This window comes from Typopeltis vanoorti, chromosome 4, assembly GCF_054136105.1.
Source record: "Typopeltis vanoorti isolate ZY-2024b chromosome 4, IOZ_Tvanoo_1.0, whole genome shotgun sequence".
NCBI classification, from domain to species: Eukaryota; Metazoa; Arthropoda; class Arachnida; order Uropygi; family Thelyphonidae; genus Typopeltis; species Typopeltis vanoorti.
Window position 1 is genome coordinate 150,723,215 of NC_143552.1, and position 26,149 is coordinate 150,749,363.

General features: G+C 37.2%; 1 protein-coding gene across 2 annotated transcripts in view; it reads right to left on the reverse strand.

Annotated features, from left to right (window-relative positions):
• The window catches only part of mib2 (E3 ubiquitin-protein ligase mind bomb 2), a 360,322-nt gene that overhangs the window by 291,345 nt on the left and 42,828 nt on the right, over positions 1-26,149 (reverse strand). For both annotated transcript variants that reach the window (XM_090392033.1, XM_090392032.1), the window contains exons 3-4: positions 9,833-10,123; positions 4,901-5,072 (exon numbers count right to left, since the gene is read on the reverse strand). In XM_090392033.1, coding sequence (XP_090248159.1) covers positions 4,901-5,072; positions 9,833-10,055 — 395 coding nt within the window. In that variant the 5' untranslated portion in view covers positions 10,056-10,123. The remainder of the gene's footprint in view (positions 1-4,900; positions 5,073-9,832; positions 10,124-26,149) is intronic.

A 26,149-nucleotide genomic window follows, 5' to 3' on the forward strand; every position in this document is an offset into this window, starting at 1 on the left:
ATTATACAGAGAGAGAAAATTATTTAAATGATGAAAAAAATGAGGAATTATTTGTAAGGAGTGAGATCACAAGGTTATGCGAAGTAATACACAGGTGCAGTGACAGTTGGAGCACCTGCAAAACTCTTTCCACAGTGTCTCAGCTAACAGAAATAAACAAGTCTTTGAAAGGAAAAATAAGCGTAACAGTAGGAGAGTTTCAGAAATGAAGGAAAGAGTGTTGTACAGTGACTCGTTATTAAGAGGTGTGATACATGGGAGTTTAACTAAATCATACTAAATCACTTGCATCCTTAAATGAAATTTAAGGATGTAAGTGAGAGTATTAGAGCGCAAAAACAGAGGGTAAAAGAATTGATAGTTATGGTGGGTACGAATGAATTGAAAGGAGATAAATTTTTTATGAGAGAGGACTTGAAAGTATTGTTAAAGATAGCGAAAGAAAAGAGTGACAGAGTTACGATGGTGAGTCTGTTGCCGCGGTACGACAGAGAATGGTTTAGAAGGAGGGCCATAATTGCAAATGACTTTATGCGCGGGTTATACAGATGGTGAGGTGTAGAATTCATAGACATGTGGAACGAGTTTGATGGGCGAAAGGATTTATACAAGATGGATGGCCTGCATCTGAATGGATTTGGTGTGCGGAGAAAGTGTTGCTGAATGAAGTGAAAATGGATGTGCAGAACCAGTGAAACTAGAACTACCAAGGAGGGGGGGGGGCGGATTGCGGACGTCAGCGAGACAGTTGAATGTAAGAATGTATATAATGTACCCGAGCCAGTATTAAGGACAAGTAATCGGAATGAGATAATTAGAATAATGCATCAAAATAGGGGTGGGACAAAGGGACCTCTGTATTTCATGTATACTAATGCCAGGAGTATTAGGAACAAGAAGGAAGAATTTCTGGCCTTGGTTGGCTCTTCCTGCCACAGGTTATTGGCATTAGTGAAACATGGCTGACGGAAGATGATATAGTTAGTGGGATAGAATGTGTAGATTATAGTGTGTTTAGGAGGGACAGAGAGAATAAAATGGGGGGAGGGGGTGTTATTGATGATAGCTGATGAACTGCAGCCAAGGAGAATTGAAGCTGTATTGCAGGATAGTGAAAAAGAGCTCATTTGAGGCTATTTGGTGTAAGATTGATACTGGCAGAACAATATCAGTTGGGTTGGGTACTGCTACAGACCAGGTGATGGAATAGAGGGTGGAGATAGCATGCATAAGCAAATTGATGAAATGAGTAGAAGGAGGATAATTATTATGGGGGATTTCAACTATGGTAACATTGATTGGAAGGAGGAGAGGACACATGTGAGGAAGGAACTGGATTTTATACAATTACTGAGGGATAACTATCTGAGCCAGCATGTAATGGAAAATACTATGGGTTCGAGAGTGTTTGACCTAGTAATAGCATCTGAGAATTTGACTGTAATGAATATGACCATGTTACCACCTATTGGTGAGAGTGATCAATAAGGTTACTTATTGTGTGAAATTTTCTAAAATGTGTGAAATGTGTGAACTAAATGTGTGAAATTTTCGATTAAGACAGGTTACATGTGGAATTACCATGCTGGCAAGATGACAAGCTTAGGAGATTGCTTGGTTCAGTGCCATGGCATGTAAAACTGCAAGGGCTGGATGCCGATAGAGCATGGGAAGTGGTCAAGGAGCATTTGCAGGAGGTTATGACTGATTGTTTACCTAGGGTCCGAACAGTAAAACAAGTAGGGGTTAAATGGATGAATAACACCATTAAGCTTGAGCTGCAAAAAAAGAAACAACCGTGGAGGGAATTTAAAGAGAAAGGTGACCTGCAGTCACACGAACGGTATAAAGCATAGGTCAGAAGGGTAACTAGTGTGGTAAAAACACAAACGCAGATTATGAAAGGAAACTAGCAATGCAAGTTAAAGAGAATCCCAAACACTTATTTCAATATGCTGCAAGCAAAAAAAAAACTGTGCACAACAGAATGATTTTAAGGAATGCCATGGTAAGGAGGTCACTGAATCAGTCGATATAGTGGAATTACTGAGCGAGCACTTTGCAAGAGTATATCATCCAGGTGGTGACATTGAAAGAATGAAGGAACATTAGTTTATACGGGAATTGTGATGAATGAAGTGGAGGTGAATAGTCTATTACAGAACCTTAATTTGAATACATCTGTGGGATTGGATGGTATACCAGCATGGGTCTTATGTGAAGCGGCCAAAGAATTATCAGTGCACTTGACCATGTTGTTTAATCTGAGTCTCGGGTCTGGTTTAGTCCCGAAGGTGTGGAAAGAGGAGAAAATAGTTCCACTGCATAAAGGAGGATCCAAGACTACTGTTGCAAATTACCGACCGATCAGCATATCAGGAGTCATTGTCAAGGTCTTGGAGAAAGTAGTGAAGGGAAAAATACAGGAATGGATTGATGAAAATGAGATACTGTATGGTGGACAGCATGGTTTTGTGAAGGGTAGATCATGCCTCCGTAACTTGCTCAAGTTTCATAACACAGTGACGGCTGAACTGGATAAGGGTAATGGGTTTACAGTGCTAGACCTGGCTACGGCCTTTGAAAGGATACCACATCAAATTCTAATCCGTAAACTGCAACATACGGAATGGATATAGGGTTAGTGAGATGGATAGGTGGGTGGTTGATGGAGAGATATCAGAGAGTAGTAGTTTATTCAGGAGTAGAATCCAAAAGATGGCCTGTGACTAGTGTTGTGCTGCAGGGTTCTATTCTTGGACCACTGCTGTTTAATTTGTTCATTAACGATATAGGGAAGGAACTGAGAGGAACGGTTCATTTGTTCGCTGATGATGCAAAGTTGGGTAGGGCAATAGTGAATGCAGAAGATGTCAAAATCTTGCAGGATGATTTGGATAGATTAGAGTTCTGGGTAAAGGAGAATGGATGTCAATTTAATGTGACAAAATGTAAGGTTATGCATTTTGGGGTGAAAAGATTACCAGCAGTATACCACATTGGTGGAACTGTACTCCAGGAAATTGATGAGGCCAGGGACTTGGGAGTGTTGGTGGATAAGGAGATGAAGTTTAGGGAGCACATTGCAAAATGTGGCTAAATCAGCTCATCAACTCACTTGGTTGTTGAAAAATACTTTGACGAGCAGAGACAAGCAAGTTACTGTTCCTCTGTACCGAGCCTTGATAAGACCTCATCTCGAGTACTGTGCCCAGATTTGGTCACCTAGGTTTCTTCTTGATGGGGAGTTAGTGGAGAGGATCCAGAGGCGAGTGACCAAGATGATAGCAGGTCCATGGAATGAACTTTATGAGAACAGGTTGAAGATTTGTGGGTTGCAGAAATTGGTTGATAGGCAGATAAGGGGAGATATGATTGAGACATTCAAATTGCTGAAGGGTTTCTATAGGATTAATTCAGAGGATATTTTTGAGATCAGGACTGGTGGTGGGAGAACTAGGGGACATCTATGGAAGCTGGGCAAGAGTGTGGTTAGTAAGGGTGTTAGAGCTGGGTTCTTTACTTTTAGAGTGGTAAATGAGTGGAATAAGTTACCAGAGTCTGTTGTGGGTACTATGACAGTGAGTGAGTTCAAGGCAAGGTATGATAGAATATGTGAGAATGTGTGGACATGATGTTTAGGGCCTCCCTCGATGAGTCTAAGGACTCCCTGAAGTCGCCCGTAATAATAATAATAATAAATCATATTAAAGATGTCCTTGATACTAACACGAAAATTTTATACTAATACAGTGGTGTCACTTGCCCATTAAGGTTGGGTGTGCTGTCGTGCTACAAAATTCATGTCAATGTGACTGTGTGATTGCATTTTCATTGATGTATGAAAGTTTTAAGAGTTGCATAGCACATCAGCACTCATCTTGATTGGTCCAATAATGCATGTAATTGTAAGATAACTTTGAACACTTTAAGTTATCAATTAATATGATTTTAAATATGGAAAGCATAAGGGTGAAATGAACAACAGCTATGCATCACGTGTGCCGTTCATGTGAGAAGCACAAAGGGTTTACACTTCGTGGTGAGATTAGATTATCACTGACAAATACTAGAGTGAGACATAGATCATTTGAATTTTGATATGATTTTTAAAAACAGCCATATAATATGCACAGAACTCAGGAAAAGTAATCACTTGGGAAATTATTATTTTTCTGGAATGAACCAAAGAAAGGCTGAAATAACCTTCTTTACTTATTTATGCACAAGTTCCAACCTCTTTTGACTATGATCATACAATCTGCAAAAGCTCTAGCAGAAAACAGAACATTCAGTAGATCGTCAATGATGTTTCCACATTGTGAATATGGGCAAAAAAAGTTATAAATTATTCATAGAAAATGACTTGTCTATATCAGTGTCCTAAACACATCAGTTCACACATGCAAAACAGATGAAACTACTCAGAAAACAAAGACAGTAACTCATGACAACATTCAACTGACAATGACAATCACAGCCACTGATTTCTGGGTGCTATTGTCTCAGTGCACACTCTGCCTTTCAGGTGGTTTAAAACTACTGGAATGCTAAGAATTTGACCTGCTGTGCCATCTATACATCTGTTCAAATGTGCCCATATTTGTGATCACACATCTGGACTATTAACACAAATATGATGCAATGTTTACGCGCAAGTGTTCTCTTCATGAAACATTAGCATATTGTGTTTAATTTTAGGAATCAAGCAAAGTCAGGAAACAATTAAAGGAGTCTTTAACAGGAAAAATGCAAAAATATAATATTGGTGATATTGCTATTCTGTGACTGTGCACTGCACACCTAACACACCCTGAATATTTCAACCCAGATAGATAGATAATGATGGTGTTACACACAACATGAAATGAACTCAAATTTATCTTACAAATAAACTTACCCAGCTGATGCAGCAGTTTCAACCCGTAGAAATGGGTGAGTTAAGTCATGCTTATCAGACATGTAGCAATGAGTACAAAGATCAAAATCAAAGCATCTAATACATTTCCATCTCATTCCATATATCCCCTGCTTACGACAGGCATCACAAATAATATTTGGATGTTTCACACCTAAAAATTTAGTTGACTTTATTCAATAAAATGAACACTTAATTAAAATAAATAAATACAAATAAAAGTAACATTGTTATCAAGTATTTTTCCAATATTTATTTATGCATTACATGAAATTTTTGTTACCAATTAATTACATTTCAACATATGAGATTAAAGAATTAAAAATCATAAAATCGTAAATTAAGAGCATGAAGCAATACTGGATAAAAAATCTGATTTTTTTGCAAAGAAAAATAAAATAGTGTAAGAAAAACTGATATTCACAAAAAATTATCTAAGACATCTGAAATTATTCATTATACATATTCAGTCTCCTATACACTGTCATCAGGAAGATGAGAGACTTTAGATACTTAGGTTCAACAGTGGAAGAAGATGGAGGAGCCGAGAAGGAAGTGGGATGCAGGATACAAGCGGGTTGGAGGAACTGGAGGGAGATGGCTGGAGTGTTATGCGATAAAAGGGTGCCGATCAATCTGAAAGGCAAAATTTATAGGACAGTAGTGAGGCCAGCTATGACATATGCTATAGAAACTGTAGCCCTGAGGAAAAATAACATCAGCCGGATGGAAGTAGCAGAGATGAGAATGCTTAGGTGGATGTGCGGTGTGACCAGAAAGGATCGTCTGAGAAATGACTATGTCAGGGGAACAGTGAAAGTTACGAACTTAGGAGCAAAAATACAGGAGGCAAGGTTGAGATGGTTTGGTCATGTGATGAGGAGGGAGGACAAATATGTGGAAAGAAGGGTCATGCAGATGGATGTGCAAGGAAGGCAGAAGCGTGGGCAGCCAAAGAAGAGATGGAGGGAGCTGGTAGAAGAGAACTTTAAGATGAAGAACTTGGATGTGGTGACAGCCCAAGACAGGAAGGTGTGGAGGAGACTCATTACAAACAGTGACCCCACTTAAGTGGGAGAAGCTGCAGAAGAAGAAGTCTCCTGTACACTAGGAATGTGTTTTGACTAATTTCTCTCTTATTCCATAAAAATTTATTCAGTTGACTTCTTACTATACCAGCTCTGTTGTCTATTTCTATATTTAATTTACCATCTTCATTAAAAGTCATGCTTAAGTAGCTGAAATGATTTACTTGTTCTATAAGTTCTCCATTCACAATGCAGTTAATATTCACAATGCAGTTAATATTCTCAATGCATCTGCCTATTTTCATTGTCTTTGTCCTGTTATTATTATTATTACGGGCAACACCAGAGAGTCATTAGACTCATCAAGGGATGCCCCAAATCATATCCATCACAACTATTCGACATTCATACAGTATCTATCATACCTCGCCTTAAACTCATTCACTGTCACAGCATCCACCACAGACTCAGGGAGCGCATTCCACTCATTCACTACTCTAAAAGTAAAGAACCCAGCTCTAACACCTTTACACCACACTTTTGCCCAGTTTCCATGGATGTCCCCACGTCCTCCCACAACCAGCCCTGTTCTCAAAAATATCTTCTGAATTAATTTTATAGAAACCCTTCAGTAATTTGAATGTCTCAATCATATCTCCCCTCCTCCGCCTATCAACCAATTTTTGCAACCCACAAATCCTCAACCTGTTCTCATACGGTTCATTCCACAGACCTGCTATCATCTTGGTCACTCGCCTCTGGATCCTCTACACTAACTCCCCATCAAGAAGAAACCTAGGTGACCAAATCTGAGCACAGTAGTCGAGATGGGGTCTTATCAAGGCTCGATACAGAGGAACAATAACCTGCTTGTCTCTGCTTGTCAACGTATTCTTCAGCAACCAAGTGATTTGATGAGCTGATTTGGCCACTTTTGCAATGTGTCCCCTAAATTTCAATTCCTTATCCACCAACACTCCTAAATCTCGTGCCATATCAATTTCCTGGAGCACGGTTCCACCAATGCAGTAAACTGCCACCAATCTTTTCACCCCAAAATGCATAACCTTACATTTTACTACATTAAATTGACATCCATTCTCCTTAGCCCAGACCTCCAATCTATCCAAATCATCCTGCAAAATTTTGACATCATCTGCATTCACTATTATTGTTGACCTTTATACCATATCTATTACACAGCTATTCAATTTAGTCACGGAATCCTGCAGACTTGTAGCGTATTTATTTAGAAGTATAACATCATCTGCATAAAGCAAAGAGCTGGGATTAACATCCCCAATTTTGATATCAGTTTTAATACGCTTTCCTTCATGTGATCCATATAGATAATGATTAACAAAGAGGATAGTACATCTTGTCTCACACCAGATTTAACATTAAACCATCTTCCTGTACTTCGTTCAATTCTAACTGTTGACATACAACTCAAATAAAGACTAAGTATTGCTTGATATAATGCCCCATTGACACCATATAACTGTAGCATATTGAATAGCTTCTCTCCTGGCACCTTGTCATATGTCTTTTCCAGATCAACAAAACTTAAATACAGATCTGTGTTATATTCCCATAATTTCTAAACTATCTGTAGTAAAGTGAAAATCTAGCAGAAACAGTGCTACTTTACTGGAATGCCTTCAAATAAATCTTCAATGCTCTATCAAGGCTGTAAATAACTTAACAGAACTTATAAATAAATAAAAAATACAGGACTAGCATTAATACAAGAAGCCTACAACATCAACAACAAAATATGCAGCTTTCCAACTAATTATAAAATATTTTCCAAACGATCCAAAAGAAAGAGAGCTGCAATACTTTTGGTCAACCCTGAAGTCAAGGCAATATTAATTTCTCAGCACAGCAACGAGGACTCGATACTTATCGAAATTATATACAGAGGAATTAAAATTTTTCTGCAAGTATGTATCTAAACTATCATGCTGACATAAAATACGACTTAGAAAAAATGGGCAACATCATGGATTTTACCCTCAGCCACAGCCTAATTCTTGGAATATAGTAATGCTCATAATGCCCATTCGGTTTTATGGTTTAACAAGAGCACAAACAATAGAGGTAAAAATTTGTAAGAGTTCATAGCAAATTCCCTACACATACTAAATAACAACTGTAACACTCCATCATTTGAAAATATCAGAGGAAGCAGCTTCATTGATCTGACAATAGCAAACAAACAAATTTATAACTTTCTTACATGTTCTTCTTTTCAATATGAAATTTAATTTTATTCTGCTCAAGACTAAATGGTGATCACTTTCAATTTTAAATCTTCTGTACACTCTGGTGTCCTGCACTAGGGAGAAAAACATCACTATCGACAATAACATAGTCAATGAGACGTTTCTTATTCCTTGAATCTTGACTATGTGAATTTGGGCACATTTTTATTTTGGAACATGGTATTAGTAATAACTAGTCCATGTCCTGAGCAGAAATCCAACAGGTATTTGTCATTATTATTAGTTTTGCTCTTTTCTCCAAATTTTCTCAAAATCAATCTGTCCAAAATATTTTTTATGTCTGACAATCATTTCCTACTCTGCCATTTAGATCCCCAACAAGGACCAACTTTTCATTTTTTAAAAAATTCCTCCACTTCTATCTTAGTAGAACCTTCTGTGGACCATAGGCACAAATAAGTCTCATTGTCCAGTTCCCCATTCTGATATTTGCCCACATCACTCTACTTGACATTGCCTACCATTCAACATTAGCTTCGTATTTAGTGTTGAATACTATGGCTACTCCTTTTCCTTGATTGTCATTGCCTGAATATAACATTTTATACTTATTGCTTAGAAAGATCTTACCATTTTTTCTTTTTTTTTCAGTCACCCCTATTATGTCGATCTGGATCTTTGCCATTCAGGCTTCTTATGATGGTGATGTTGAGTTGGAGTGTGTTTCAGGATTTGTTCCAGTAACTGACATTTCACTGTTCGCCCTGGTTCCCTGGAGAAAACAACAAGGGCCTTGTTTAATCGGGTGAGACACCCCAGCGGCATGAAATTCTGTCATGCTACCATCGTTTTATATTGTAGTTAAGCCAATAAGAATACAATTTTGTCACTAAATCCTAAATTGTAAGCCCATCCTTGTTCATTCAGTATCCAGGTAGATACCTAATAGGGTGCACCACAAGAATGTGAGGATTGAACATTAAGTCAGAAGTCCTGGTCAGATCTCTGCATTCCTTTAAAGGCTATGTGTAGGTCTCCTCTCAGTTATACAGCTGTGACCCTTAAGCACCCCAGTTTGTGGTTAATTTTTAGAGCTAAATTTTTATAGCTTCTATAGCTCTCAGCATTTTCTGGTGATGAATGCTATAGCATCTTAAATCACATAAGATGAGATTTAAAATGCTATAGTATTCATCATTAGGTTTTTTTTAGCTTCTTTACATACATTATTGAATCATTTGTACTGTTTTAAACTACAGAATTCAATTTGGTCAGCTAAATCTCAAACTGTCTGCCCATTCTCATTTGTTCATTATCTAGAAACCTACTAACAGGGTGCACCTAGACCAGATGAGAATCTGAATGCAGTTCTCTGCATTCTTTAAAAGGGTATGTGGAAGTCTCCTCCCATATCTAGCTTTGATCTTTGATTCCATAGAGAAATTTTGGTTATTAAGTTAAATGCATCATGAATGTATTCTGGTATTCATTACAACCAAAAATTTTGTACATGTGGATGCATGCAATCGCGCACAGTGTGATTAAAGATAGAGATTGGGACATATTTGCAACTATGAAGTTTTTATATAAATTTTATATTAGATGATCTATACACATTAATTTATAAACAAAGTTATCGGGAATAAAGAAATTCTTACCTATAGGAGCATTATCAAAAACTCTTAAATCAAAAGCACCTTGATAACCAACTCGATAATTGGTTCGAGATCCCGAATCCCACTGCACAACTACTGTTTTATCAGGAGAAGTAGCACTTCCTGGTTTTCCAATTTCAACTACTGTACCTAAATGGCCTTCACCATCGTCTTGATTACCCCATTTCCAATCTGGGCCTCGTACAACCCGCAAACCAACCTCCATTTCACAAAGTATGCAAAGATATGCACTCACTTCTTCTACAAGTGGCAATTAAAGATAATGAATGTTTCCTATTTTAAGGAAGGAAAAAATATCTTTTAAATTCAATTTTAATTTTTAAATGAATATTAAGTGAAATTTTTCTTTAAGAAAGAATTAAAAATGGGAAATAAAATTATAAAATCAATTATTATTAAAAGAGCCTTAATAGAGTGAATGCTCACTGCATTAAGTTCTGCCCTACCACTGATACTAAAAACTAAAAACTTAAATTCAAAATTTATTAAATTTTGAATTTAAGTATCTTAAATTCAAAACCCTCCAGCAACAATTCCATTCACTCATGTAAATATACTCTCACAACCATATCTACTACACTCAATATAACTTCTAGAGCCTGTCACTTTCACCCTCTCCTCTTCCATCCTCTGAATAATTCTTTCCATAATGATTTGATAAAGTACCATCACCAATTCAATATCTCTATCATATCACCTCTCCTTGCCTAATCACCAAGCTCTGCTATTTACATTCACTTAAACCTCCATACTTACTTCAACTGAAAACCAAGCCACAAAATCTATGCAGTCCAGGTGGCATCTCATTAAGACTAAAAACAGTGGCACTACTTGCTTATATCTACTTGTCAGTGTCCTCTTTATCTTAATATAAAAACAATGCGATTTGACAACATTTGCAATGTACACATTTAACTTCTTGTTTGTCGATCATCACAGATATGTTCAATCTGTGATCATTAAAGCAAAGTCCAAAAATATATGTTTTTGGTTGTGTCACATTTTTTCATAAAATTCAAGTAGACTGCTAAATCCAGACCTACCATTTATTAACTCATGCTGCCTATTAAACAGAATCCTATATTTATCAACTAACTCATCTCTTCAAAACTTTTCCATAACTGTAAATATACAGACAATCTATAACTGGAAACTTCTGTCATAACAGCACTTTTACAGTGTAGTGCTACTACTCAGTAGCAGCATTATTTTGACTCTCACTCTTTGGGACCTCTACTGCAAAACTTTCACTAAAGAACCAGATTCAGGACAGCAGAAATTCTTCTGGTGTCCTGAATTCACTGAAAATATGCTGTGATAAATCAAATCTCATGGCCTACTCAAAATCTTTAATTCGTTCACTCTTAGTCCCTGTAGTATATCATTATTATCCAAGACCTCCAAAGAGTCTAAAACTCATTGAAGGAGGCCCTTTCTCTTAAACTCATTCATACTAGATGCCCTGACTACTTCAACAGGCAAACTGTTTCACTCACTTATTTTTATCTTCAGTTTTATTATCACTTTTATAATCTGTTACTTTTATGATACTCCTTCCTCCATTTCTAAGCTTTTTTTTTTTTCAGCAGTCTCGAAATTTTTTCTGACCTTTATATTTATTTTTTATATTCTTTCCAAAATTTTCTCATGACTAGTTATTTTCACACGACTTAGCTTTCTTACATTTTCTTCTGCTCTGTCTGTGAGAGAAAATCTAGCTTTCATCTTTTCTTCACCACAATGAATCTTTGAACTCCTTGGAAGTGTCACATAATTAACCATAAATAAACTTCCATGGATAACCCTTGTTTTTTACCCACCTTCCAATATAATGAAAAATTTCATTAGATGATAACCTAAAACACCCTTTCAAAAGTTTAAAGACCTCTTTCATAACCCCTTTTTTAACAGTTAACTAGTGGCTGCTGTTCACACTCAATCTATCCTCTAAATCTATATTCAATAATTCCAATATCATCTTTGTTACTCTTCTTTGAATCTGTTAAACAGCTTCTTTATCCTTTCTGAACCCAGGAGACTAAATATACGCATAGTAGTCCAGTGTGGTTGTATCACAACTTCATAAACAGGCAAACTGACTTCCTTATCATACGAGGAAATGTTGGTTTCAACATGGCAATTATCTTCCAAGTTGTATTCACAATTTTTGCAATGTGACCTTTGAACTTAGTTTCCTATCTGTCTGTTACTCTAAAATCCCTGGCTTAATCAATTTCTTTTAACAAATACCTCCAATATAATATGTGACTGGAAATCTCATCAAGCCAAAATGCATAACTTTACATTTATTAACTCTGAAATGACAGCCAATATTATTTGTGCTCCACCAAGGGATCCTTAGGGTCTCATGCCAGTCCCAAGCCTGAATAAAGTGGGGGGGGGGGGGGATGAGTGTTGATGCTCTGACCATAAAGAAAAAACACCATTGTTATCTGATGCCTGTACAATCAACAGCTAAAACATGCCGGCTCGGACGTTGCCATGATGAACAAGATCTGAGATATCAATTGAGCGATCAAGGTTCAAGGTTGGATTGAAAAGTGGGATACCGTAAGGAAACAGAAATGGAAACTAACAGAACTATTATCAGTATGAACATGGAATGTACGGACACTTTGGATGTCAAGAAAACTACAATTACTTCGCAAGGAAATGAAGAGATATCAGTGTGATATATTAGGACTGGCGGAGATGCGATGGACATCATCAGGAGAGATAAATGGATGCAATGTTACGTGGTCAGAGCATGATGCCAAGCATGAAGCAGGAATCTGTTTCCTTCTTAACCAAAAAGCTAAAAAGGCACTGTTCAGCTAGAAATCAGTCAATGAATAAATTACAATAGCAAGATTTCAAGCAAAACCATTTAATATATCAACAATCCAGATGTATGCACCCACATCTGATAGCACAGATATTGACTTATTTTACAAAAATCTCACAGAGACAACATAAACAATACCAAAGTAAGATGAACTAATTATTGAAGGAGACTGGAATGCCAAAGTTGGAATAGATAATGATGGTTGGGAAAGCATCATGGGAAATATGGTTTGGGAGAAAAAAATGAACAAGGTGAAAAAAGTTAGAATTTGCTGTGGACCATGAGATGATCTCAAATAATGGGAAAACCAAGAACATGATTAATATGATTACAATTAAAAGAAGATGGGTAACATCAGAACAGCAGTGTCAAACTTTTCAAGGAGCGTACATAGATTTGGATCATAACTTAGTGATTGCAAACATCAAGTTGAAATTAAAAAGAAAATATAAACCCCATCAACTGAAATGAAGAGATACAGCAAGAACAAATGAAGCAGAAATAGGAAGAAGGTACAGAACAATGGTAGAAGAGAAACTTAAAAAAAGTGTAGACAAAGAAAAAAATTCAAATCTAAGAGTGAAAGGTGTAATGAAGGCAATAGAAGACACAATTGATCCTGAAGTTAGTACAGGAGAAGAGAATGTTCAAGATAAGAAGGGATACATCAGAACAAATAGAGGAGCAATCCAGTACAATAATATAGAACTGCACTATGGAGAGCATAAAACTAGGGAGGTATACAAAATGATTAGAACCATTAATAGAAGGTGGCAACCAAAACAGACCACAATTAAAGATGAAAAAGGCAAAGTATTGATGAATAAAGATAAAAGTATACAGCAGGATACTGTAGTGAGTTATATGAAGAAAAACTAAATTTAGATAGCGTTGGGAAACTGACTGAAGAATTGAGGCAGATATCACCACCAGGTAATGAGTGTGATACGGACATTTTAAGAGGAGATGTAGAAAAAGCAATAGGACAGCTAAAACACAAGAAGAGTCATGGTAATGATACATCACTGGAGAAATTATTAAATATGGTGGCAAAAGTATGGTTACAGAAATACACCAACTACGTAATATGGTATGGAAAGAAGGGAAAATGCTAGAGGAGGGTGAAATCAATATTTGTGACATTATACAAAAAAGGAAATAAGCTGGAATGCAAAAATTATAGAACAATTGCTTTAAAAAATCACCTTGGTAAGGTGATGATGATGATATTGACAAAAAGATTGAGAACACAATTGGAAGCATGCCTTGCAGATGAGTAAGCAGGATTTAGGAAAGATAGAACTACAATTCATTAGATTTTGACGATGCGGTTAATAGCAGAGAAAGCTAGGAGAAAAAATAAAAACATTTTTGCTTTGTTGATTTTCAGAAGGCATTTGACAGTATCGACATTAGCAGTCCTAGAATCTCATGGAATTGATAGAAAAACTAATAGCTATATTAAAAGATGTTTATAAGAATGCAGTTGCAGCAGTTAGAATAGGTTAGAACAGTTAGATGATTTGGAGAAATGGTTTAGAACAAGCAGAGGTACTAGACAGGGGGACTCAATATCACCAAGCATTTTCATCACACATTTAGAAAGAGCAATGGATAAAATGAAGAAAGATGCAAACGGAATATCAGTACATCGGATGAGAATTAACAATCTGAGATTTCTAGATGACACTGTTATTATTGAAGAAGACAAAAGAGAACAAAAAAAAAAACATGTTAAATGATCAAGGGAAGAGATTTGGACTTATGAACTTGGAAAAATGTTAAAGATACCAAGCTATTTTAAACCTGGTTTTACTCCATTTCCCAAGTAAGCAAACAGGCAAATAACATAGTGCAAGATCAAGGCAACTCATGGTAAAAGTAGAATAAGCTCTGATCACTAATCTTAATATTTACCCTTAAAGCAAAGCACATCTCCTGGAGGAGATGTATGATGCTTTGCATTAAAAGGCAAGGGAGGGCCACTACCCAGACCAGTTGCAACCTTTATTGAGGTCTCATCAGTGGGAGCCAGGCTAGAAATACCAAGATTTTAGTAATACAGAGCTTCTAAGTATTTTACCAGAACAAGTTAGCATAAGGTGTTTTAACCATATTAAATAAAAATCTCAGGAGGAGATATAAATGTAGAAAGTATTTTACCTTGGAGTAAAACAAGGTTTAAAATAGCTTGGTATCTTTAACATTTATTAGCCCCAAGGTAAAATATTTTCTACATTTATATCTCCTCCTGAGATTTTTATTTAATAAGGTTAAAACACCTTATGGTAACTTGTTCTGGTAAAATAATTACAGGGTGTTCGGGATAAATTTGACAGTTTCGTAAGGAAAAAGAAAATCTTCTTTGTATCTATTAAATTTAATGAATTGACAAAAAAACATTACAGGCAGAGTTAATTACAATACTATCAACAAGATTTACTCAAAATAACCACCATTAGCATCGATCACAGCTTCAATTCTGCTTCGGAACCTCGAACAAGCTGATGCTACAGTCTCCCTGGGAAGGGCCGCAAAAACTGTTTTAATTTTATCCATTAACTGGGCTTTTGTATTACTGGAAGTGCGATTGGTGTCTTTTTCAACTGTGCCCCATACAAAATAATCCATGGGGTTAAGGTCTGGGGAGTTTGGAGGCCAAACATTTGGACTGGTGAAGTCGTAGAAATTTTCAGACAACCATTTTTGACTTTTCCCAGAGGTGTGGCAAGGGGCCGAATCCTGCTGCCATACATACGGCCTACCATTGGCTACCCTTGTTATCCAGGGCTTGACTACAGTTAGCAACTCCACGAACAAAGCCCGAATTCCAATGCCAGGGTTCTTCAACACCTGTTCCTGCAGATTTGCGAGGAATTCTGCTGTACGAACGCAATCAGATCGTCTGCTAGGGATCTTTCTTCTTGCTACATCCTCGTAGTCACCATTGCAAGTCTCTAGTTCATGCCTGATTGTTTTTACTGTATTCAGGGAGCATTGGGCAGCAGTCGTAATATCCTTATTTTGATGGCGGGCACGAATCATCATGATACAAGTTATTCTCTTCCATGATTCAGGTGGGTTCCAGCTATCCATCCTTTCTGACATCTTGTATATGAATGAAGAAGGGTCCAAACTTTTAAATGAAGAGAAGTGTGTGTTAATACATGTAACTTACGGAAAAATATAATTAATTATAAATATGTCAAATTTATCCCGAACACCCTGTAGAAGCTCTGTATTACTAAAATCTTGGTATTTCTAGCCTGGCTCCAACTGATGAGACCTTAATAAAGGTCAAAACTGGTCTGGGTAGTGGCCCCTTGCCTTTAATACAAAGCATCATACATCTCCTCCAGGAGATGTGCTTTGCTTTAAGGGTAAATATTGAGATTAGTGATCAGAGCTTATTCTACTTTTACCATGAGTTGCCTTGGTCTTGCACTACGTGCAGGGTCAGCTAGACTTGCAACACTTGCAGGCGGAAACTTGACTGATTTGTCTGTTTGCTTACTTGGGAAATGGAGTAAAACCAGGTTTAAAATAGCTTGGTATCTTTAACATTTATTATACCCAAGGTAAAATACTTTCTACATGAACTTGGAAAAAACAAAGACAATGGTATTTGGTGAGAAGAACAACAAAAAATACAAGTGCTGGAATTGATATAGAAAATGTAGAAAAATCAAGGAAAAGAATTTTGGCACTTGAAACAACTTGTTACAGGAAGATTCTAAAAATAGAAAAATTACAAATGAAGAGCTGTATCAGAAGATACAACCAAAGGAGAATCTAATGTAGAACAAAGGGAAGCTGCAATTACTTGGACACTTCTGTAGAATGAATAAGGACTTGAAAATAAAGGCATTTGTGTTTGGTATTATGGATGGTGTAAATAAACAGAAGAGGTAAACCATACAGAGAATGGATAGAGGACATAAAGGACTGGTGTGGAATGGATTTACTTAAACTGCAACACTGTTCACTGAACAAAGAAAAGTGGAAGAGGATAGTGAAGGAGGAATCAGACACCAATGGGCAGTGAGCCCATGGTTCATGATAATGATGATTTGTGCACCCAGGTTATTCAAATGCTGGGATATATATATATCTTTTTTTTCCACTTCTGCATCATTTTCAGAAATGATGTAAAACTGGAAAAGCACTCTGGAAGCAAGTTAAAACAGGTGGAAATACACACACACACACACACCAGGGGGGGTACACCTTCCCGTGCACCTACTATGCCCCCGAGTTCCGGACTGGTAGGCCAGTTCTCCTTGAATTCTGATGACTAGAATTTTGAAGACTCGAAAGGGGAGTTCCACCTCCTGGTGCCTACAGTTAGGTTAGTGTTCTGACTAATTTCCCTCTTATCCCAAATAAATTTATTCAGTTGACTTCCTACCATACCAGCTTTGTTGATTCTGTTGTCTATTTCCATATTTAATTTACCATCTTCATTAAAAATCGTTCTTAAGTAGCTGAAATGTTTTACACGTTCCACAGGTTCTCCGTTCACAACGCAGTTCACATTTTCAACAATTATACCTATTTTCATTGTCCTTGTATTGCTGACCTTCATACCATATCTATCACAACAGTTATTTAATTTAGTCAGGGAATCTTCCAAACTTGTAGCGGATTTATTTAGAAGTATAACATCGTCCACATAAAGCAAAGAGCTGACATTAACATCTCCAATTCTGATATCACGTTAAATACCACTTTCCTTCATATAGATTAGAGCCTGTGTAGCTCAGTGGATGTGGCGTTTGCACACCACCGCGCTTGGCTGCACGAAGGAAGTCTTGGTTTCGAGTCTAGTCGGCGACTAGAGGAAATTTTTCTAAGCCTTTTTTGTGCTCAGATTTGGTCACCTAGGTTTCTTCTTGATGGGGAGGAGGTGGAGAGGATCCAGAGGCGAGTGACCAAGATGATAGCAGGTCTGTGGAATGAACCGTATGACAACAGGTTGAGGATTTGTGGGTTGCAAAAATTGGTTGATAGGCGGAGAAGGGGAAATATGATTGAGACATTCAAATTACTGAAGGGTTTCTATAAAATTAATTCAGAAGATATTTTTGAGAACAGGGCTGGTTGTGGGAGGACTAGGGGACATCCATGGAAACTGGGCAAAAGTGTGGTTAGTAAAGGTGTTAGAGCTGGGTTCTTTACTTTTAGAGTAGCGAATGAGTGGAATGCGCTCCCTGAGTCTGTGGTGGATGCAGTGACAGTGAATGAGTTTAAGGCGAGGTATGATAGATACTGTATGAATGTCAAATAGTTGTGATGAATATGATTTGGGGCCTCCCTCGATGAGTCTAATGACTCCCTGGAGTTGCCCGTAATAATAGTAATGATCCACATAGATAATGAATAACAGAGGAGATAATGTACATACTTGTCTCACACCAGATTTAACATTAAACCATCTTCCTGTACTTCCTTCAATTCTAACTGCTGACGTACAACTCAAATAAAGACTAATTACTGCTTGATATAATGCCCAATTGACACCATATAACTGTAGTGTATTCAATAGCTTCTCTCCTGGCACCTTGTCATATGCCTTTTCCAGATCGACAAAATTTAAATACAGATCTGTGTTATATTCCCATGATTTATCAACAATTTGTCGTAAAGTGAAGATCTGATCCTGACAGCCTCTATTTGGCCTGAATCCAGCATGTTCTTCACAAAACTTTTCTTCCACAATTCTTCTCAACCATTTCTCAAGTATACTTGCATAAATCTTACTAGGAACACCCAGTAGGGAAATACCGCTGTAATTCTCACATTCAGTTTTATTTTCCTTTTTATATATGGGTACTATGAGAGCTCTACTCCAATCATCGGGAATTCGTCCCTCTGTCCAGACTTTCTGAACTATGCAGTGCAGCCACTGTAAGACTTTTATACAACCATACTTCAGCATTTCTGGTCGAATATCATCTACTGCTAACTTTCCACATTTCAAGCCTTTGATGGCTTTTTCAACTTCAAGTATGGATATGTATTCCTGACTGTATGCCTGTTAAGTATTTTTTTTTACCAAAGTGCTATCACTGCTCATTTCATTCAGCAATTTTTCAAAGTAATTACTCCATACTTCTAGGATATCTTTTTCTCCTGTTTTCATGTCACCTTTATCATCTCTAACTACTTTAACAGCACTCTTTACTCAATTTCTAAGCTTCTTCAACAACCTCCAGAATATTTTGACACCTTCTTGATATTTATTTTCTATGTTCTTGCCAAAGTCCACCCATGACTTTTATTTAGCTTTCATACATTTGTCTCTGTATTCTCTAAGAGCACTGACTTATTTGCCAGGAATTTTTGATATCCTTTCTTCTTTTCCTTCACTGTCTCTTTTACTTCTTGTGTCCACCATGGAGTTCTGATTTTTTTATCCTTGCAGACAACCTCACCACATGCCTCTCTGGCTGAATCAATTAGGGTTTTCTTCAAGGCTTGCCACTGAATCTCCAAGGTTTGGTTCCTGTTCTCAAACTCTTTCATTTTTTGATTCAATAATCTTTGTGTATTTAGTCTACAGTTCACATCCGAGAGCTGCTCAACTTTTATTCGCTTTAAAACTTTCTTATATGTTCTTCTTTTCAATATGAAATTCAATTTTATCCTGCTCAAGACTAAATAGTGATCACTTCCAATTTCAAATCCTCTGTACACTCTGGTGTCCTGCACCAGGGAGAAAACATCACTATCAACAATAACATAGTCAATGAGACTTTTCTTATTCCTAGCCTCTTCTCTCCATGTGAATTTGTGCACATTTTTATGTAGAAACATGGTGTTAGTAATAACCAGTCCATGTCCTGAGCAGAAATCCAACAAGTATTTGCCATGATTATTAACTTCGCTCGTTTCTCTAAATTTTCCCAAATGTTTTTGTATGTCTGATAATCATTTCCTACTCTGCTATTTAGATCCCGAACAATGACCAACTTTTCCTTTTTCATTGTGTCAGATGCTTTCTCTAAAGCATCAAAAAATTCCTCCACTTCTACCTTAGTAGAAGTTTCTCTGGTACCATAGGCACAAATAAGTCTCATTGTCCAATTCCCCATTCTGATATTTGCCCACATCACTCTACTTGAGACTGCATGCCATTCAAGAAGATTAGCCTCGTATTGTGTCGAATACTATGGCTACTCCTTTTCCTTGATTGTCATTGTCTGAATATAACATTTTGTATTTATTGCTCAAAAAGATCTCACCAGTTTTTGTCTTTTTTGTTTCAGTCACCCCTATTTTGTCGATCTGGTACTTATCTAATTCCTCAGCTAGCTCCATTTCTTTGCCATTCAAGTTTCTTATGTTGATAGTACTGATCTTTAACTCAGGCGATGTTGAGTTGGGGGTGTGCTTTTAGATTTGTTCCAGTAGCTGACTTTTCGCTGTTCGCCCTGGTTTCCTGGTAAAAATGGGGGCTTTGTTTAACCAGGCAACGCCCCAGCTAGCATGAAATTTTGTTATGTTGTACCATCATTTTGTATACTGGTTTAAGCCAATAAGAATACAATTTGGTCGGCTAAATCCCAAATTGCCAACCCATCTTCGTTCGTTCAGTATCCAGGTAGATACCCAACAGGTTCCACCACGAGAAGGTGAGGATTGGACATTAGGTCAGAAGCGCTATTTGGTTCTCCACATTCCTTTAAAGGCTATGTGGAGATCTCCTCTCAGTTATACAGCTTTGAACCTTAAGCACCCCTTATACTAGAAATAACTCCAGCAGTAAAGAAAACAAAAAAACAATAAAGCTGCTGGGAGTGACAATATACAGGCTGAAATACTTAAAGCATATATAACCACTATTGTTGAAATGCTACACCCCCTATTCAATGACATATGGGAAAAGGAGGAATGGCCAGAAGACTGAAATACAGGACTCCTAGTAAAACTACCAAAAAAGAGAGATATAACACTTGATAAAAATTGAAGAGGGATTTTACTTCTAAAGGTTGTAAGCATTTACTAGAATATTGTTAGAAAGAATGAAATAAGAAATAGAAACTAAACTGAACCCAGCCAGAAAGAATCGGCCAGGTTTAAGCCAAACAGCTCTTGTATTGACCAAAAAATAACATTAAGAATAATTGTTGAACAATCAATAAAGTGGCAGAATAGCCCATATTTGAGATTCATCGACTTTGAATGTGCATTCAATAGCACAGACAGAAAGACTATATGGAAGTTGATGGACTATGGGATTCTCCAGAAAATCATAAATTTAACAAAGGAAACCCATGAAAAATACAAAATCCAAATAATGACAAACTATCAGACCAAATGACAACAAACACAGGATTAAGACAAAGATATATACTATCCCCAACAATCTTTCTGATTGTTATTGATTGGGTGATGAGGAAAACATCTGAAGAAAGAACTGGCATTCAATGGTGACAGTCAAATAAAATCAACGACCTAGATTTTGCAGATGATATATGCCTTATGGCTCAAAAACATCGATACCTCCAAAAGAAAATAGATAATTTAAATCAAGAAGTAAATAAATGTGGAGTGAAAATAAATCAGAACAAGAATAAAGTAATGAAGATAAAACCAAAACAAGAATTAGACTATGAAATACTAGGGAAAAACACAAGAACAGGTAGACTTTGTCTACCTGGGATCAGTGATTAGTACACAAGGATGACCCACACAGAATATATAAAATAGAATCCAGAAAGTACAGATTGCATTCAGTATGATGAAGAAAATTTTGGGGTTCAAGGAAATAAAGTTTAAAACCAAAATTAGGTGCTATTTTACGTTAATTACATTAATGTTAAACCAGTTTTACAATATGGGGCAGAGACATGGTCGTTAACAAAAGAAAGAGTAAATAAAATACAGGTCTATATAAACAAATGCTTCAGGAAGACACTAGGAATATACTGGCCAAATAAAATAACAAACATAGAACTTTGGGAGAGAACAGGTCAAGCCAGCATAAGAAATGAAATCATTAAAAGAAAATGGAATTGGACAGGTCACACCATCAGGAACCCAGAATAGAAATGGCAAAAATTGCACTAAACACACACACAGCTGCCACTGGGAGGTAATCTAATTCTATGGAGGCATCACTTCTAGGAAAAAAACAGCAAAACTAAGTACATTTTCTTAATCTGTGTACCTTGGAAAACGTAGCAGTTCAATAGGAAGATATGATACTACAACTCTGAGTAATATTAAGATGGAAGCACAAGACAAATTAGAGTTTGAAAAAACCCTCGATTTGCTGCATAACATTGTCAAAACAAGCGGTAATCTAAGAAATGATTTAAAAAAAGGATATACTAACTGCAGTGAGCGAACTAACAAAGGTTATCAATAAATGAAACTACAGTCTACTACAAACAACCAGGAACAGGCTAACTTAGCTCAGCCTACTCAGCTATACTCACATCTCATTAAAAACAATGATAAAAACAAAGACGAATCTGAAAACAATCCTTGCTATAAATTAACAGTGAAAACGAGAGCTCAACTAAACAGCGAAAAACCAAAAATATAAATGAAAAATAGACAAATGAAAAATCAAAATCAGAATCACAAAAATGAAAAGTATTAATAAAGGAAGAGTCTTAATTGAATCCAAAGAAAAGTACAACATAGACTTGCTAAATGACAACATCTCTAAGGAATGCAAAGAGATGTTAGTAGCAAATCCCAGTAAGAAAGATCTTCCAAGGCTAATTATATATGATATACCCAGTGAAATTGATACAATCAATGCAATGGACTCAATCCGCATGCAGAAGGAAGAACTCTTCAGTGGCGATACAAAGATGACACAGAAATTCATCATGACAAAAAACAAACAACAGAAATTTGATTATAGAAGTTGATCCAATGGCGAAGATCAAATTGTTCAAAACCGGTGTTAAAATGCTGTGTAGAATTTGCCATTGTGCAGACTGAAAGCATTCTGAGGTACTTAAATTGCAATAAATTCCACTACCATACACGAGACTGCAGGGGAAAAACCACCTGTCCATTCCACTCTAAAGAACATAAGTTCAGCGAGTGCCCACAAAATAAGTCCAAGATGAACTGCATAAATTGCCTAAATCACAACAAGCATGCCAAAACCAAAAATGACTGAAAACAGGCACTAAACAAAGACTGCCCAACATACAACTACTATAGACAGCACAAAATTCAAAACACAGATCTAGCAGAAACATCGCTACTTCCCTGGCATGTCTTCAAATGAATTTTCAATGCTCTAGCAAGGCTATAAATAACTTAACAGAACTCATAAATAAAAAAAAAATATATAGGACTAGCATTAATACAAGAAGCCTACAACATCAACAACAAAATATGCAGCTCTCCAACTAATTATAAAATATTTTCCAAACGATCAGAAAGAAAGAGAGCTGCAATACTCTTGGTCAACCCTGAAGTCAAGGCAATATTAATTTCTCAGCACAGCAACGAGGACTCGATACTTATCAAAATTATATTATTACAAAACCAAGACCTCATGAAGTCAAAGACTCATCTGGGAGGTCCTTTTATCACACACACACATCTCATCATACCGTGTTTTAAACACATTCAAACCATTTGCTTCTCACACCCTCTTTATACAGTTTCCAGGGATGACCTCTGGTTCTCCCCTGATCTCCCACTATTCTCTGTGAAACTTCTCCAGCATTGATCCTATAACAACCCCTTACCAACTTGTAGGTTTCTATCACATCTCCCCTCTTCCTCCTGTCCACCAGATTCTGCAAATTACATCTTCTCAATCTTTCCTTATACTCGACATTCCAGAGGTAAGAAACTACCTTAGTCAGTCTCCTTTGGACCATTTTCCAACATCTCTTCATCCTTCTGAAAACCTGGTAACCAAATCTGGGCACAATAGTCCATGCGTGGCCTAATCAAAGCCTTATACAACGGAACAAGAATCTTCCTACTTCTACACGCCAGTGTCCTCCGCATCATTCCCAGAAGCCTTTGTGTTGTCTTCGCAATTTTGGCTATGTGTAGCCTAAATTTTAGCCCCCAGATCTCTTATTTCCTCTGCTTCCAACAATATATTCTCACCAAGCATAAATTCTGCATCCCATCTTTGTTTTCCAAATTTTAAAACCTTACAGTTTGCAACATTGAATTCACATTCCCATTTCCGTACCCAATCGCTCAATCTATTCAAGTCTTCCTGTAAGGCCACAACATCTTCACTACACTTCATGGTTTGTCCCAACTTAGCATCATCTGCAAACAACTGAATATCTCCATCTAAATCTTCACCTATATCATTAATATACAAGTTAAACAGCAATGGACCTAAAACAGACCCCTGAGGCACTCCACTAGTGACTTTCCTTTTCCTGAATATCGCTCCCCCATACACAACTTGTTGATACCTATCAGATAGCCAGTCTCCAATCCAATGCACCAATCTAATATCCAACCACACCTGCTCTAGTTTGACTGTCGACCTATCATGAGGTACTCTCTCAAAAGCATCTGCGAAATCCAAGTATATTACTGTGTATCCTTCTTCTCTGTCCTAGGAAGCAGTCACTCTATTGTAATAAGTAAGTAGATTACTAAAACATGACCTCCCTTTAGCAAATCCATGCTGTCCATCAAAGATAATATCATTGTTATCAACCCAACTCTGGATCCTAGTTCTCACAAGCTTCTCCAACAACTTAATCACAACACCTGACACACAGATAGGCCTATAGTTTGATGCTTGAGTTCGATCACCTCCTTTATGAAGTGGCACAATCTTGCCCTCCTTCTGCTCCTTAGGAACTTGACCGAGTGCAAGACTCATATTAAAAAAATATGTCAAGGCAGGTGTCAACTCCCTGGCACATTCTTTCAGAATACGTGGTGATATATTATCAAGTCCCACAGCCTTATTAACATCTAGTTTACTCAACTCCCCATACACCTCTTGCTCACCTACAGTCAGTCTCTCCTCCCAATCATCAACCGCTCTCAATCCCTCCATGAAGTCACATTCACAAGATTGAAAGATCTTTATGAACTGTTCATTAAGTATCTCCACCACGCATTCTGCATCAACTGTCTTTATACCATTTTCTCCAATCAATGTCATCCTTCCATAATTATTCTTTCTTTTGCTGGCTACATATCGAAAGAATTACTTGGGATTCTTTTTGGCTTCATTAGCCAACTGCTGTTCATACATCTCTTCAGCTACCCTCACCAACCAAGTCACCCTCCTTACTTGGTCTTTATAAACCTCATGGAATTGGTTATTTATTGTTTATTGGCTGCCTCCATAATGCTCTTTTCTTCTCTGTATTGCATGCTTAATCTCTTTATTCATCCATCTCACACCTACCTTATTTAACCTTCTCACCCTTGGAATATATTTAGACATTGCATCTACTAGATAGTTTTTGAAAATCACCAAGCTGCAGTGATCTCTTTTCCAGCTAACTCCTCATTCCATGCTACACCCGCAAACTGTCTCCTGAGCTCTTCATAATCACCCCCCCCCCTTTGTAGTTCCACATATACCCTTTTCTCACAGGGGTCCTCGCACTGCTGGCAACCACCCAGATAATCACCTTATGGTCACTCTTACCAATTGGTGGATGATTTGACACCTCATTTATAATTACATCCTCTGATGAGATGACCAAATCCAAGATCTTCAATCCTCGTGTGCCCTCTGTTACATACTGTCTGAGGTAGTTATCCCTCAAAAACTCAAGAAATTCATTTTCTTTACTTCCAGTTGCTATCTCATCATTCCAGTCTATATTGCCATAATTAAAATCACCCATAATGATCACCCTTTTCTTATTTGCTTGGCTAATTTGACTATACATTTCACTATCACCACCATCCACATTACCTGGTCTATAACAACCCACCAAGTATTTGATTCCATTCACCTCTATCTCACACCATGCTGCCTCAAAACCACTGGCCCTATTTCCATCTTGCATCTCTACTTTATATGGACATAACTCTTTCTCTATCATCAATAGCACTCCCCTCCCCTTTTATCCCCTCTGTCCTCACGAAACACATCATACCCTTCCATCTCTATTCCTGTCAGGATGTCATCCTCTTCCAACCATGTCTCACTTATTCCGACAATTTTTGGGTGAACAGACGCAATTAGTGCACCCATTTCATCTGCCTTGTTTCTTATACTTCTAGCATTTGTACACAAACACAACAGCTCATTTCTCGATCTACAGCTAGTTCCACTGATACCACTCGCTCGATGTGATCTCTCCATGCTCAACTGGAGCCATTTCCCTTTTTGCTTCATTTTAAAACCCTTTTCAATTCCAACTGTTTCCTCTCAATCCCTGGTCATCCCATTCCTTTCCTGCCTACACATGCTCACCTCCTCTTGGAACATCCACCTTTCTCATGCTGTGTACCCCTGTCCACCCTGAGCC